This window comes from Camelus bactrianus, chromosome 12, assembly GCF_048773025.1.
Source record: "Camelus bactrianus isolate YW-2024 breed Bactrian camel chromosome 12, ASM4877302v1, whole genome shotgun sequence".
NCBI classification, from domain to species: domain Eukaryota; kingdom Metazoa; phylum Chordata; class Mammalia; order Artiodactyla; family Camelidae; genus Camelus; species Camelus bactrianus.
In genome coordinates this window covers 56,711,817-56,728,640 of record NC_133550.1, presented here as the reverse complement: position 1 = coordinate 56,728,640, position 16,824 = coordinate 56,711,817, and the positions used below count along the sequence as shown (strand labels likewise).

The window sequence follows — 16,824 nt, the reverse complement described above, 5'->3', positions numbered from 1 at the left end:
TCTCCACTAGAGGGCACTATTTCCACACGTACTGCCATCAGATGGGCTTCCGTGGGGCCAGCTTCACAGCACATCAGAGATCAGAGCCCTGCCACCATGTTTCGATTATACCCAGACAATCATGACGCACTGCTAAATGGAAATGACACTTTAATATCTGTAATACACTTAGAGGTGAAAAACCATCCGTTGAAAGATAACTTTGCTTAAGTCACCTGCCGTGGGTGAGCCGTGATTTTTCAGTGTTTTGCTTTAGAGGTCATGTATCAACAGCTGGGAGAAGCTGATGAGAACAGAGTGGAGCATCACTTCACAGGAAAACAAGGTTCGAGCAGCCCATTCAGTGCAAAGAGTGGGACCCTGAGCTGTAGCTTTATGACACATTTCAAGTAACTCCAAAAGCAAACGTCTCTGCCTCCACGGAACACTCTCCTGACACAGTAACTGAGATTCCAAGCTGGTCTCTCTCAAAATAGGAAGCAGAATGTACTCTGGGAATTGTCTGTGCCTGCCCTAATTAAAATGCTTCCACAGAAAAGGGCGATTTTACCTACTTCTGTTCACCTGTACACCAAGATCTGGAACATGGTCCCCTAGCCGAGACTTGAAATCTCACTTCAGAAAGCACTGCATTTAGCACTCTCCCCAGTGAGACTCTAATTTGATCAGACGCAGAGTGATGGGCGAACGCAAACCTCAAACAATTCTACCACTATAACCTCTTCCATAGGGTCAGGGCGAGAACTCCACAGAGACGCCAGCATCATGCAGCTAAGGGAAGCACATAATTCTCTCTAAAAATGCGTCATACCCTGTAGAATGGCTCTAAGAGTCCCAGAAGGTAAGTGGAGTTTGCCCCCCACCTCTCCACCCCCCATAGTGTGGGAGGGAATGGAGACCACCTCGTAAAGCTGGACGCCGGTGTCAAGGTCAGGTTACAAGTTGATGGATGTTGAAGGATGCGGGGGGGGGGGGGGCGTGTGCTGAGAAGCCCCTTCTGCCTGCATCTCAGGATGAAGGAGCCTGTGTGATGGGTGGGCTGGTGGAAGATACAGCGGTACGAGGATCCAACGGGACTTAGTCCTGTTACTCTGCCAGGGGCCACAAGTGGGAAACTGAGGAAGGTGGAGAGAGGAAATAGCTATTACAGTGATGGCTGTCAGAGCCGCTTCCAGGTCTCCACGCTTGGGACTTGTTCACAAAGGCTCAGACACTCTGCTCGGAGACAGGGTAGTTCTTTGCTTGCCAACAAGTGGTGGCCAATTTTTACTTTTCTAGGCAGAACACTGCTACATTTAATTCCTTAAAAATAGATCTTGATTTCTGTTCTGCTCTCCCCAGGTTGTATCCACTGCCATTTTTTTTTTTCATTTTCCACTGTTACCTTTTGTCTGATTTGCCATTCATTTTGGGGCAGATTCCAAAACTTTTGCCTCCGTGTTCTCAATCCCAATGGGTTATTTTTAAAAATAAATAAAGAACCATTTGAAGTTTTTTTTCTAAACCTTCAGAACCCCAACCCACCTTTATAAAAATGCAGTCATGTCTCTCCTACAAATTAAAGGGAAAACAGCTCGATGTTCACCATTAATGAAGGGCTGGTGCATGTCTCTAATGCCTCCCCAAGTCTGGACAGCCCCATAAAATATTTTATAAGGCTATGATCCCCAAAATACAGATACGCTTAAAATGTTATCATCTGTCTCATCTAGGATGAGGCAGAACAGAGTGGATATGTGCAGACTGTGGAGCCAGAATGTCCAGATTTGAATCTTCAACTCCACCTTTATTTCTTTGTGACGTTGTGCATGGTGTTTGGTGGCTCTGAGTCTGTGTTAGCTCCCCTGCAAGATGGGCAGAAAAATAACACCCACCTCAAGGGATGTCGTGAAGAGTGTATAAGACATACACCGGCCCCGTGATTGGCATATGGTAGGTCAGTGGTCAGTGCGTTAGCTTTTATTATCTGTCCTCTCTTCCCATGCACAGGCAACAGCTCGCTGCAGGAGCATGAACATGTGCCCGCCCACCTCCCCTGCCCACCACACACAAAGCGAAATGGGCTCAGTCATTATCCAGGCTGTCTGGACAATACAGAGACCTCCCAGCTTTCTGGATTACTGCCTCCAGTCTCCCTCTCCCTTCTTTCCTATATTCGTCTTTGCCCCCGTCCTGGTCCTCTGTGTGGGATTCCCACCGGGCTTCCAGAATGGGAACGACCAGATGAAAAAACAAACAAACAAGGCTGGCAATGAAATGGTTCTCCACCTCGAGTATTTTGAAACTACCCCACAAAACTGAATTCTCCCTGACTTAGAATCTGAAAGACATCTTGAAAGCCAAGAGTGAAATTTGCCAAGAGGAAGAACAGCATGACCCTCCAAAATGCGCCTACTTACTAAACATGTTGATGCCATCTATCTTCACTCATTTTCCATAGAATATAGGGATGCCCCCTGTTCACCGCCCCGCCCCCCACCACAGTACCAGTTAGGGCTTCAGCCTCTAGAACCAGATGGCTTGGGTTCAAACGCCGCTTGTCATTCTCACACCCCGGTAACTTACTATCACGTTATTTCAGCAGTAAATGCACCTCTCTGAGCATTAGTTTTCCTCACTGCTGGAGGGGAATACAAATCCCTTGTGAGGGTTAAACGAGAGAATGCACGTGAAGGGTCACTCAGTCTTACTGAGTTGTCACCTTTATTGCTGTTACTTGGAATTAAATTAGGATTGACTGTGGAAGGGGTGTTCGTTACGACGCCCGTGATGTCAGGCTGAGCAAAAGAGTTGTGGGTGATGGACTGTGTTCCCTGGTGCTGGTCCCAGGCCCCACTCACACGAGCAGCATTTATTTGAAGGAGGCAATGCGGTAGGTGTAGAACAGCCCGGAAAGAGCAAGGAAACCAGGCGCATACACTGAGCTCTGCTATAAAGCATGTTCTAGCCTCTGGCAAGTGCATTAATGCTGCTGGGGTCCCCCCCCATCACCTTCACGGGGCTGGTGCCCTCCCCTCCCCTCCCCCGCTGCTGGGGTTCTGGCTGTGGACGGCACACAGCTTCACAGTCTCCCTCTGCGGATGGGAGCAGCCTTGGTCCAGAGGTGCCTGGGCGGTTATGTCTCCAACATCCCCCAGGATGGCCTGCAGTCAATGGCTGACTTCCACGGGGAACAGATGGTCAGCCCGCTGGCCTCAAGGTGGACCGACTCATGCTCCCGCTCTCCCTGTGTGGCCGGGCTGAGGCCGGACATCAGCTGGAATCGCCTCTTTGCTCGGCTTCATTTCCTCTGTCCCCTACCTTCCCTTGGGCTTCTCCTGACAGCTTCCTCCCAAATCACTCGGACAAGAATCCTTGTCTCAGCTGCTTTTAGGGAACCTCCCCTAACCCCTGAAAGAGAGGATTCTGGGCCTCAGTTTTACTCCCCAGAAAATGAGGGAGTCGAATCCATTTTCACAGATGGGTCCAATTCGGGAATATGGAGTTTAATTTCCAGAGTATTTCCATCTACTTGGCAACCTGATCCTCCGTTGTACACATCATATGCTCTTTTCTTTACTTACATCTCCAAAGGGAGCTCAATGGAGGAACAGTTAAGTACGTATCTCCTTAGTTAAAATTTCTACAATGAATACATGTATGTTCATGTATAACTGAAAAATTTTGCTCTACACTGGAAATGGACACAACATTGTAAACTGACTATAACTCAATAAAAATTAAAATAAAATAAAATAAAATAAAATAAAATTTCTGAGCACCGCAGTGCTTCTCTGCTAGGGAGAACCGGGCACAGAAGTCAAGACATCGCACCTTGATGGAGGAAGTGACAGTCAGCAAAGGCTTTGAGTCTAGGTGTCGAATACTCAGTGGTTTCTCCTCGAAGCCTGTGTTTTCCTTGCTTTCATCACTGCAGACATCCTTCTGGCTCTGATAGAAATCTCCCAGGCTCAGCCAGGTTGCAGCCCCCAAGAAAACCTTGAAATGCCCGTCACCTGGGTGCTGTACCATCATTTGCACAGTATTTACGGACAGCCACACAAAGCATAGCACGGTACCGTTTAAGTGAAGCTGGAGAATGATTACTCATCGGGTATCAGCAACCCTCGGGGGCCTGAGGAGGCCTTGGTTGTGACAGAAAGGAAACCTCCATTAATGTCATATTCCTACAATGTCATATTCCTGCAGGTTCACTGACTGACTTCTGAGGCACATGTAAGTCACCAGGCTAGCCTTCTTTTCTGGACAGTTCTCTAACTGTCTTTGTGTACTTTTTACTTCTAACAGAAAATCCAATGAGAAAAATGAGGAAATAAGGTGAATCTATCTGGTGACTTCCTTTCCCTAAAACTGGCTATTTAGTCATCCAGTAGCCTAAAGGGGAAATGGCAGAAACTCGTATGTACAAGTTCTCTGTCTTCTTCCCGTGGAAGAATACATATCATTCTAGGGTCCGAAGGGGATCGCTTGCTTACGGGGCATTTGGAAGCTGGCTTTTGTACAGTTTCCTTAAGAGTGACAAGCGAGGAGTTTGAGGAGAGCAGGAATGGGACAGAAGAAGGGACAGGAGCTAACTGTGGCCTCCTGCTGTTTCAGCCACATGACCTTCCTTGTCTGGTTTGGCTGTCATAAGGCCTGGGCAAGGCACCTGTGGTTCTCCACCTCACAGATGAACAAGTTATATGCACAGTAGGTGTGGGGCAGGCACCTGAACACACCCCCCAAATTTGCACACTCACCATGGGAAATGAAATCATTTGTTAGAAGGGAATAGATTTCCTTTGATATTAATTTGATATTAATAGCTGTTAAATAACATTGAGTGGCCCAATTTATAAACAGGATCAGAAAAACTGTAAGTCAACTGACGCTTAAAAAAATTATTTACAATGTCAAATGGGAGGTTCAACTGTATGAATTCAGTTAAAAAGTTTCAATGTTCCTGAGTTCAAAAATATAATGACCTAAACAAGCAATTCTCCAATGAAGAAATACAAATGATCAATAGACACATGAAAAAATGCTCAATATCACTAATTATCAGAGAAATGCAAACCAAAACTACAATGAGGTATCACCTCACACCAGTCAGAATGGCCATCATTCAAAAGTTCACAAATGACAAATGCTGGAGAGGCTGTGGAGGAAAGGGAACCCTCCTACACTGCTGGTGGGAATGCAGTTTGGTGCAGTCACTGTGGAAAACAGTATGGAGATTCCTCAAAAGACTAGGAATATGCTTACCATTTGACCCAGGAATCCCGCTCCTGGGCATATATCCAGAAGGAACCCTACTTCAAAAAGACACCTGCACCCCAATGTTCATAGCAGCACTATTTACAATAGCCAAGACATGGAAACAGCATAAATGTCCATCAACAGATGACTGGATAAAGAAGATGTAGTATATTTATACAATGGAATACTACTCAGCCATAAAAATGACAACAGAATGCCATTTGCAGCAACATGGATGGACCTAGAGAATGCCATTCTAAGTGAAGTAAGCCAGAAAGAGAAAGAAAAATACCATATGAGATCGCTTATATGTGGAATCTAAAAAGAAAAAGACAAATGAACATAAATACAAAACAGAAACAGACTCATAGACATAGAATACAAATTTGTGGTTGCCAGGGGGGAGGGGGGCAGGAAGGGACAGACTGGGAGTTTGAAATTTGTAGATACTGACAGGCATACGTAGAATAGATAAACAAGATTATCCTGTATAGCACAGGGAAATATATACAAGATCTTGTGGTAGCTCACGGGGAAAAAGGATGCAACAATGAGTATGTGTATGTTCATGTATAACTGAAAAATTGTGCTCTACACTGGAATTTGACACAGTATTGTAAACTGACTATAACTCAATAAAATAAAATTAAAAAAATATAATGGACCTAGTCTAGGCTTGTGGAATGGGACCAGAGAATAAAAAATAAAAGGAATACTAGATTTTCTTTTCCTTCTCAAAGGCACAATGCCATTTTATGCTGCTTGTTAATTTTCTGGTATCCTTTGAAAAAAGGTGGAACGGATATTATCAGACCTGTTTTGCAGATTGGGAAACCTACACCATAAGGACTTAGTTGACCTGCTGAGTCATTCATTTAGCTCTGTAGTTTATCATTAGGCTACTTGCTTTCATGGAATTCTGAAAATAAAAATATGAGATCCCCAAATGTAGAGCAACACTGATCAGTTAGTTAACTCTTATGATGTTTCTCGAGCGTTTACGATGTGCCAGGACTACAGGACCCGTGGGAGACACAGAGCATCCTGAGCCTGTGCGGAGTCCTTCAGATTCTCACAGGCTGGTGAGGGGACAGGACAATCCACGAGCAATCAGTTTCAGTCCCTTTCTGAAATACTCTCTAATTAAAATCACTGCTGGAGGAGCGGTGCAGGTGAGGATTCAGAGGTGTTAAGGCTCGCCAATGGGGTCACGGCCGATGGTAGAAGGCAGGTTTCATGTTGGGATTTGGAGACAAGAGACAGATACAAGGAAGGTGAAAAGGGACCAGGCGAGCAAAGGTGCACGTGTGGACAGGAACGCGGCACGCTGAGAACACACTGGAGGGAGCGGGAGGTTTACTGGGGGGGAGGGAGGCTGTCACAGAGGCAAGCAGATTTGCAGAGAATGACCAGGGCCAGGCAGTACAGGACCTCTAAGCGAGGTGGTCTGTGCCTTATCCTGTAGGCAGAAAGAATCTATTGAGGATTTTTACTCAGCATCGTAACATAACGCAAATATTGTTACAGCAAGGGAAATCTGAAGAGTGTATTGTATGAATTAAGGGAAAGAAGATGATTAGACCAGGCCGAAAAGGTGAAATATTGAACACAGACTAGTCCTGGTATCATTTTTATAATCATAAGACACAATATTTTAAGTATAAAAATATTAAGAGCTGGGTCCAGGATGATGGTTACAAAGAGACAACTCGATAATGAGAAAAATCCAAATGGCCAGAGTCAGTATGACCTGGTGACCAGCTAGAAATAGGGAGAAATGAGGGAACTGCTATGTCCCTCACCTTCAAATACTTTAATCTTCATAACTTTCAGGGTATATCCTTTGCACTCAGTTAAGCATATGCAATTAGTCTCTACATTTTGCTTATTTTTAATTTAAAATCATGTTTTATTATCAGTAATGTCAGAGTCATAGATTCTCCCCAGCCGGGATGAGAGATTTATATGGCATGGCCCAAAAGATTTTGGGGACAAGTGACTCAGAATGCAGCCTTTATGGTTTCACAGTGATGTTAATGAAGCCAGACTTTCATGCAATAAACAGAGGACCATTATTTCACTCCAGGATCAGGAGATGGAAGGCTATTTTAAAGGCACTGTTAGAATATAGAAACATAAATTAAGTTTTAAGGCTTAAAACTCTCAGGAAAGTTTTGTGACTGTACCGAACACTGTATAGCCTTCATAACTTATCACTCTTAAAATGCATCATCATGCCGTCCTGGCAGCGAATTATGGCAGAAAACTGGGGTGACCACAGGGATAGTGGAATAAGCAAAGTGTTTCACTACAACTACTGGACGTTAACCCGAGAATTATTCATTATAACATTCATTCATTCATTTAAGCATTTATTTCCAGGAGCTCTTGCTTTTTAGGAACTACGTTCTATATGTAAGAGACAAAGACGATTAAATCACAAAGGTGCTCTCAAGGAAGCTTTGAGTCTACGGGGTAAGATAGATTAGTAAGTGGACATTTTACCTACCCTTAAGAAGTGGATAAATATTGTAGGCGCACAAGGCTACGGGACGAGGGTAGAGGGGAGTGGAGGTCAGGGAGCTGAATCGGTGTTGGCAGGTGGACCAGGTGAAGGAGGGAAAGGAGACTCGAGGGAGGTTGGAATGGCTTCCGAGAGCAAGTGATGCTTGAATTTCCCTTTCCATGTTCCCTTTTTATTCCTCCCTTCTGATCCTCGCCTCAGGACCTCTTCTTTCTGGGTAATCCAACCACAGCCACTCCTTCTTACCACCTTTTACATGGATGAATCCTAAAGCATTACGTCCAGCTCCGCCTGCCTCTCTGACAAAACTCTGAAGTCAAGGGGCTAAAGGAGCGTGTGTGTGCTTAAAGGCAGTCACCCAAGAACTGGAAATATAATGTCTTAGAGGCCAAAGGAAGAGAGAGTTTCAAACAGGGAGGAGGCATTAGTGCTGGATGTGAAAAGCAATGAAACATGTGCTTTGGACCATGGATACGCTCGGTGAGCATATGTGAGAGAAATCGGGAGGATGGAGGTTGGAAAAAGACCAAAGAGGCATCAGATATACTCAACTCATGTGAGACACGAGTGAGAAAGGAGGGAAAGACAAGAACCAGAGGAGGAATTGGGTTAAGGGAGTTTCTCTGATGCAAAAGAGAACCTGTTTCTTATGCCGAGGGTGTAGCATTAGCAAAGAGAGGGGAGCTGAAAACAGAGGAAGAAAATTGATGGAGGAAGTTACCAGGGTTGGAGGGCAGAACCTGGAACCCTCGTGGGGGAAGCGCTTTCTCCTGCTCTGAGGTGGGCAAGAAGTAGGGGGCGATGGGTGGCATGCAGGGATGTCTGTAGACCAGGGAATCCTTTTAATACTGACCACACACTTGATCCCTACAGCCCCCTACGTGGACCACAAAGATGAGCAAGACACCATCCCCGTACTCTCCTTTCTCACACATTCACTTCATTTAAGTGAATTAATGGATATTTAACCTTATGTTCCTTGAAATTCAAACATGCTCAGCAGTGGCCTCAAAGGGCAGGATGCTGGGAATACGTACTCCCGAGAGCACTGAACCACTGACCCTGCTTAGAATCCGTGGTGCATGATGATAAAAATTACTCTGACTCTTCGTCAGTTTTATTATCATCTTTAAATCACCTATAGAAAATGACCCCCGATCACTTCCATTTGAGCAGAGCCTGCCCTTCTACCCCACCGGTGCTCAGACGCCTACTGCAAGGCTTCCCTTTGAAGCAAACAGAAAGGCATGAAACTAACTTAGGTAACAAGAGAAGAAGAGCCTGAAGGAAGTGAAGAAGTTAAGTTTAACCCCTTCAGAAGAAGAAGCAGCAAGCGAGGCCCAGATCAGTAAATGGCTCATCTGAAACCACTCGATCCAGAAACGGCAGAGCTGGGTCTGGAATCCAGGTCTCCTGACCCCTGGTTGGCCTCAGGGAGAAAGTTCCATCTTGTCTACCTTTCCAGGCTGTAGCCCAGACAGCAACTTAGTGATATCCAAGTAAGAGAGTGGCCCATGGAGACCTAGGTGGGTTTGAAAAGAAACCAACCAATGTTTTGGGGAGGAGGTAGAAGGAATGACCTGACTGTTCTCCACTTCCTTGTTTTGTAGTCAAAGCGTTTGCCTTTTAGAGGACTCTGGAAACCACTGCGAAGTGCCTTTCTCTTCCCTTCAGTCATTGTTCTTTGACGATATTTTCGAAGATATCTGAATGACCAACTAGGTTTTCTGCAGTTCTTAAAGCCCCATTTTCTGAAATGATGTGTGTGTGTGTGTGTGTGTGCATGGGATGGGATCTATAATTAAAATTTATACACATGATCCAAAAACCTAAGGCAACAACGACAGTGACAGAGAAGGGAGACACAGGAACATAAGAGGAGAATGAACCACGGCACGTACTTTGAGGAGCTCTCAGTTCCCCCACCACCCTGATGTGCAACGTTGGACATATTAATCTTATTTTAAGTATAAACATCAAATTTCTTATTTCAAGAAATTCCATGAGAAAACTTAACTTAACATCCTGGAGAAGTGAAGAATCAGCCCCTCATTTAAGTACTTTGCATATTCTAGTTTTCATTGGCTAGATTTGCTTTAAATAGGAATGTACCCGTGTAAGCACATCACGAAGGCAGGTAAGGCAGCAAAGATATGTCATGAAGCTTGAGATATTTACTGTTTTATTCTTTTCCTCAAAGGAAGCAGAGGGAAAACTTTATAGAAATTAATTTGTGGCATAGACTCCTACCTTACTCCAAACAATGCAGTTTTTGGTGAGAAATAACCTAAGAGCTTTGGTGACAATTAAACAAAATAGTGTTATGTGAGGTCAGTGGCCTTCAAAAAGCATTCAATATATGATTATAGACGCTGTCCTGTAGTTGAAGAAGGCTTGGCTTGGGTCTATACCAGCTTAAAAAAATCAGATATAACTCATAGATTTTTGATAACACAGCTAGACACTTTCAGGGGACAAGCAAGACTGCTTCCTGCTGGTGTCCACTGGGTGGTGAATGATTCTACCCAATATCCCATTCATCCTACCTTTTTCAGTCGGTGAATACTCTGAAAAAAATATATATAGGGGGATCCAGAGAAAGCTCTTACCTCTCCTGAAGGCCTATGGGCTTCATTTTGAAAGGAGAAGGGCAGACAGAGGTGGCGGCCCTGATCTCAGGAGTGTACTGGCCTTGAGGGTCCACGACCACGTTCAGTATCTTCGGAGCCTGCTCAGGCTGGACCATGCTGGTGGCTGCCTTTGCTTCAGCCTGTGACGGCTGTAACGTAATGGGTGACAGGTGGATCTCCTGGTTTTTCTCTTTATCTTGTCTCAAGGAGAGCTGAAATTTTTCTTTTAATCTGTAAAGAATCTATAGAAGGAGATATAAAGGGCTCTTGTCACATTTTTTTTTTTCACGTTCAACAACAAAGTATGATCTCCTCCACCCCAACCTAGAAGACAGCTCAAAATGAGGCTTAATGATAATTCAAGTAAGCAAAGCTTTCTTGGTTGATTTCTCACTTTTGTGGTGCTGAGGACTTCTCTCAGAAAGATGTACTAGTCATTTCTAGTTATAGGGCACAAATATATTAAATATATATGGACATGAATCGGGGGGAGGGTAGAGCTCAGTAGTAGAGCACGTGCTTAGCATGCAGGATGTGCTGGGTTCAATCCCCAGTACCTCCATTAAAAAATAATAAAAATAAAAATAAAAAAAACAGGTTCTACATATGGACATCAATTCACTCCTCAAATGTATATTCAGAAGCAAATGTGGCTAATTTTATAAAAAGTGCTAGATGTTGGTTCGATGTAAGCACTTACTGAAAATGACTGAAATGAAAAACTTACAGAAGGAACAGCCCAGGAAATAGGGGCTTATGACTTTTATAGAAACAGAGATTTGTACTCAATACAACATACAAAGAACATACAACAAATGCAACATACAAAGAAGAAAGTCTTGAAAAATATTAATTAAAGACTAGTTATGCTATAAGCCACAATTTTTTGATGTTGGTAAATATCTGCATTAGTCACATATTAACTTGAGTATCTGGTAAATACTTAAAAAACTAAATTTAGGGCACGTATCAAAGAATAATTTGAACCACTAGAATTTTCTTTCTTGCCCCTTGGCCCTTTTAATTTTTAATACATGTGTTAAAAAAGCAAAAGTATCACTTTCCTTCATTCTCAGGGCTCTTTCTGGACTGGCTAATTCAATTCAGACATGGTAGCATCTTCACTTTTAAACTTTAAAAAAGAATTGGGCTGACTTTGCTGAGACACAAATGGACACATTGAGAGGTGAGCTGTCTGTCTCTCCTGTCCTCGGGCTTCCCTTTTTGTAAGTCTTTTCCCCTTCTCTCTTTTCTCTTTTAAACATTTATTAATTTTTATATATTTTATTTTATTTTTTCCCCAGCTTTATTGAGATACAATAGACATATAACATTGCATACATTTAATGTGTACAGTGTAATGATTTGCTATTTTTTCTCTTTTCCTCTTGCTAACTCCTCTACTCCAATTCCTACAAAAACTGGATGTCCTTGTGTTTCTTCAAGCCTGTTCTCAGGTTATTTGCATGAAGCGGTGACTTAACCCATTACCTGCATTTATAGTAGACATCTGCATCTTAAAAAGCCCTCGGTCAGTTGAACTCCCCTGTTCAGTTTCTGGAATCCATTAGCTTGAATGACTGTTATTTTAGGGGACAGGGCTATCCTGGCACTTTTCAATCGCATTTACTCTAACTGGTCTTGAGGCTAATTCTTTCTTTCCTTTTCTTTCAAATTTCCTTTCAATTCTAGTCATCTCTATATTTGAAATCTACTGAAAAGATAGAAAGTCTAAATATGCACTTTTCTTGTTAAAGGATGTGAATGCTGATGAGAATTTATTCCAGGAAAATTTTAGAAAATATTCATCCAGTATTCTCAAAATATATTGGTGGAAAAAATTCTGCTTAACAAAATATGATTATAAAAAAGAATCAGGATGAAATAAAAACACAACAATCTAAGATGAAAAGGTATCAGACTGAGATTAAGAAAAGGAATTCAAAGAACTGAGAACTCAGTAGCAGAGTGTAAATCTTCTTTTAAGCAATAAGGAACTCCAGCAATCCCACTCCTGGGCCTATATCCACAGGGAGCCTTAATTCAAAAAGATACATGCACTCCAGTGTTCATAGCAGCACTAAATACAATAGCCAAGACATGGAAATGTCCATCAACAGATGACTGGATAAAGAAGCTATGGTATATTTATATAATAGAATACTACTCAGCCATAAAAAATAATACAATAATGCCATTTGCAGCAACATGGATGGACCTGGAGAATGCCATTCTAAGTGAAGTAAGCCAGAAAGAGAAAGAAAAATAACATGATATCACTTATATGTGGAATCTACAAAAAAAAAAAAAAAAAAAAAAGACAAATGAACTTATTTACAAAACAGAAACAGACTCACAGACATAGAAAACAAACTTAAGGTTACTTGGGGGGAAGGGATAAATTGGGAGTTCGAGGTTTGCAGATACTAACTACTATATATAAAATAGATAAACAACAAGTTTATATTATACAGCATAGGGAACTATATTCAATATCTTGTAGTAAATTATGGCTAAAAAGAACATGAAAACGAATATATGTATGTTCTTAAATGACTGAAGTATTGTGCTGTGCACCAGAAACTGACACAACATTGTCAACTGACTATACTTCAATTAAAAACATACTAAAAAAAATAAGGAACAGAACTGACAATACAGAAAATGCCATCAGTGGTGTACATGCAAAGATGAGAGACACCTAGAAACGGATAATAAAGCAATGAAGATGAAAATAAGAGAAAAGACGGGATATGGATGTCAGAGAAGAGTTACGGTAAATGATCAATCAGAATAAATGAGAAAGAAGCAAGTCATTCAAAACTGTTTTTCATTGTCCTCTCATGTCACATGTGGTCAGAAGTACAGCGTATTCCATGGTGAACAAAGCAGACGGCATCCTATTCCTATGAAATTTAGGGATATGGGATGAAAACAAGTTCTTAATTTTTTTAGAAAAGTACACCAATTGAAAGAAGAGTAAATGTGAGAAGCAAATGGAGCAATTTTTTGTGACTTTGAGAAAAAAAATACATACTGCAAAGGATGCATGAATTCTGCACCTGGATAAACTGACGCTCCCACGGGCGAAGCCAACAAAAAGAATTTCTCAAATACACAAGGTCTCAGAGAATAAATTACCTGTGTACCCGGCCTGAGAAAATTTTACTCAAAGTCATGAGAAACATGAGTCACAGTGAAGAACTGAAGAACGGGAAATCGCAACATAAAAGGGAGCTTGGGAATTATTTAAACGCAGAGGGAAAAATAAATTTAATTATGTCTCAGTTCCAAAATCTCAGATAGTAATAACAAGAAAGAAGTTTGAGAAGAGCAGAGAAATAAAAACGAGGGGTGAATATACATTCAGTGACTGTTAATTAGGGATACAGGGGAAATTAGAGTTCGAACGGTCACTAGAGGTCTTTCTGACTTAATGGTACATTAAAGGAATCACAGTCCAGCTAAACACGGTGGCTGGTCCGCAGTCAGCAGTTGGCTGGAGCAGAGCCAAGCCCCAGGGCACCTCTGACTGGCAGGCCTGATCACTTTCCACCCCTGACATGCTCTTTGCCAGACCATCATTCTTAAAAGGTTGACTCTGAAGTCATAACCTTCTGCTCACGTGATTCTCAACACCACCAAATCTAAGAGGGCATCCTTTGTATGCTGAGCGCTCTTTTTAAGGAAAAGGATCATAGACATATGACGTGTAACTAGAAATGCCTGTTATAACTTGAGCTGCCAGGAAATTAAAGAGAATCCTTCTTGTCTTTTGTATCAGCTCACTTCCTCAGAACCTGGACACTTTTATACTGGTGGTCGCCATGGACCACGGCAGGGTAAAGCTAAATCTTAGCTTTTTGAAAACAATGGGTTCTCAATATTCCTGTGACAAATATGACTGTGTAAGGAAAAAAGAGGTCTAACACTAAGTGACAAGTCTTTCTAGCTTTATTATAACTGCTTTCTGTAGAGTAGAAAGTACTGGGGACTCGTACTCTTACCTGTGCCTAACGCCTAAGGATGGAGAGGGCTTTTTAACTTACTGCTTCTTTTCAGTTTCTGTAACCCTCAAAAGGCACTTTGCCACCATTCTGCACAAACAAAACCCACCCCGGAACAATACCAATCAGATGACACTTACGTGTTAAGCTAAATGCCTAATTACTAAAAGATGAGGCAATAGAATTGAAGGTGGGATCGCTTTTTTTTTTTTCACCGTAAGCAAGTTATTTTTCTGAGTGAGAAAAGAAACAAACACCTGTACGTTTACAAAAATAAATATATTTAACAGCAGATAACGCATCTATTGTATATTGTAAGTTCTTCACATCTAAAGATAATATGTAAACCAGAAGATTCGCTTGCCTGTTTACATTTGGGCTTTGGAGAAGCAGATTTCAAAAATGGAAATATGGAAGCCAAAGAAATGTTGGCCTTCTCAAAGTTCCCAACCCGTGACTTTTACGATTCTGCTGGTGTAAAACAAACTCTAGTCCAAAGTCCTTCTTTACCGTTTGTGAGCATATGTTCCTGATGAAAACCTGTGCCACGTAATTGACAGTCATCTGTTTATTTCATCTCCGGTTAGAGGTCAACTTTTTAATCTATAGCTGTGTCTTATGTGTACAAACTGATTGCTGCATCTTTAATTAGGGGAATGCAGAGCCTGGAGGATATATGATGCTTCTAAGACACTGTTCAAAGATCGACGGAGGGAGTAGGGCTGTCTGACAAAATGCGGAAAGAACCGGGGAGGTTGCTACTTGGCAAAATGCGGAAAGAACCGGGGAGGTTGCTACTTGTCCTAGAATTAAACTCTAAGGCAGTGTTTCTCAACCAGCAGGGATTTTGCCCCTCAGGGGACATTTGACAATGTCGGGCGACCTTTTCTGGCTGTCGTCCTGGGTGTGTGCTGGGGTGCTACTATCATCTGTCCAGCAGAGGCTAGGGACACTGTTAAGGACCCTACAATGCACAGGACAGCCCCTCTTCCCCCGATCCAGTTATCCAGTTCAAGATGTCAGCAGTGCTGCTGTCAAGAAACTGGTGTAAGGGACCTTAAAAACCATCTAGTATAATCTCCTCATCTCACATTAAACCCAGAGCGATCAAATGATTTATGGAAGGTTAGAAATAAAGTCTAAGATCCAGGCTTCCTGACTTAATGCCTGCGAGGATTCTACTCCATCTTCTAAATCCTCACAGCTTCTTCCCATCCTCTTTCCCAAAGCCTCTGGGAAAGTGTGTCAGAAAGTCTTCTCTGTGCAGAGCAAGGTCTGGAATATACCATATGCATATTTCTCTATATGAATGCACTTTGCTTCCAAACTCAACCTAAAAGCTTGCCATAGCAGTGGTAAATCAGTATTTTTTTGACTTACCTTTTAAGAGCTTCCTGTTTAAACTTGGGACACAATAGAGTCATTTGATCATTTGAAAAAGGAAAGAGAATGAAATACTGAATGAGAAAATTTGTAAAAGTCAAAACTCTAGCAGGAGAAAAAAAAATAACAGCGGGAAGAGGAGAACCAGAGAAACACAGAGATGAGAAGAGGCTAAAAAGAATCCTATAAAGTTATTTTGCAGCTTATAATTTTCATTTAAAAAAGCTCATAAGTGGTACACCTTAAACTTAATACAACATTATATGTCAAATATATTTCAATAAAAAAATCCCATAAGTGGATACACACAACACACAAAACATCTGTTTGGGTTAAAATATGTTCAAATCTCAAAATGATGGTACCAAGAGTCCGCAGCATTTGTCCTTTACAGCCGTTTACAGATAGTTCTGAAGTAGCTCATTTATTCATTTCTTTTAGATGAATAAACGTGAGTCAATTGCTACCACGTTCCAGAAACAACACTGTGGATACAAAGACAGCACACAATCCTCGCTTCTGGGAATTCACAGGCTTCCAGAAGAGAAGGATGTGCAAAAGTGATGTCCAGTACCAGACGCAAAGTGCAAAAACAGAGATGCAGCCACAACAGGTATGGTGTGGTACCCGTTTATCAACTCTGCTTGGGCTGAATGTCTCTGATTAGCACAGGCATCCTCATTGATAACTAGACACCTCTGTGGCCAGAAACAGACGTTCACAAGGTAGAGTGACAGGACTTAGAGAAATCACAGCATGATTCTTTATACATGAAATCACAGTAAAGAGCCCCAACTTTTAATCCAGGTAGACTTGGGTTTAAATTCCAACCCCTCTCCTCAGACACCCCCCCCCCCCACATACCTACCCATTGCTTGTTCTCGGTCAAGTCATATATTTCCTCTGAATCTTGGTTTCCTCATCAGTAAAATTAGGAAACTAAAATATGATGTGTTTATACAGAGAGCCTACAGTTAATACTACTGATTTGCAAACATAAAAATTTGCTAAGAGGATAGCTCTTATGTTAAGTGTTCTTATC

General features: G+C 42.1%; 1 protein-coding gene across 3 annotated transcripts in view; it reads right to left on the bottom strand.

Moving 5' to 3' along the window:
• PTPRR (protein tyrosine phosphatase receptor type R) overlaps positions 1-16,824 on the bottom strand; it is a 228,504-nt gene that overhangs the window by 78,103 nt on the left and 133,577 nt on the right. For all 3 annotated transcript variants that reach the window (XM_074375402.1, XM_074375401.1, XM_045519461.2), the window contains one exon: positions 10,372-10,634. In XM_074375402.1, coding sequence (XP_074231503.1) covers positions 10,372-10,634 — 263 coding nt within the window. The remainder of the gene's footprint in view (positions 1-10,371; positions 10,635-16,824) is intronic.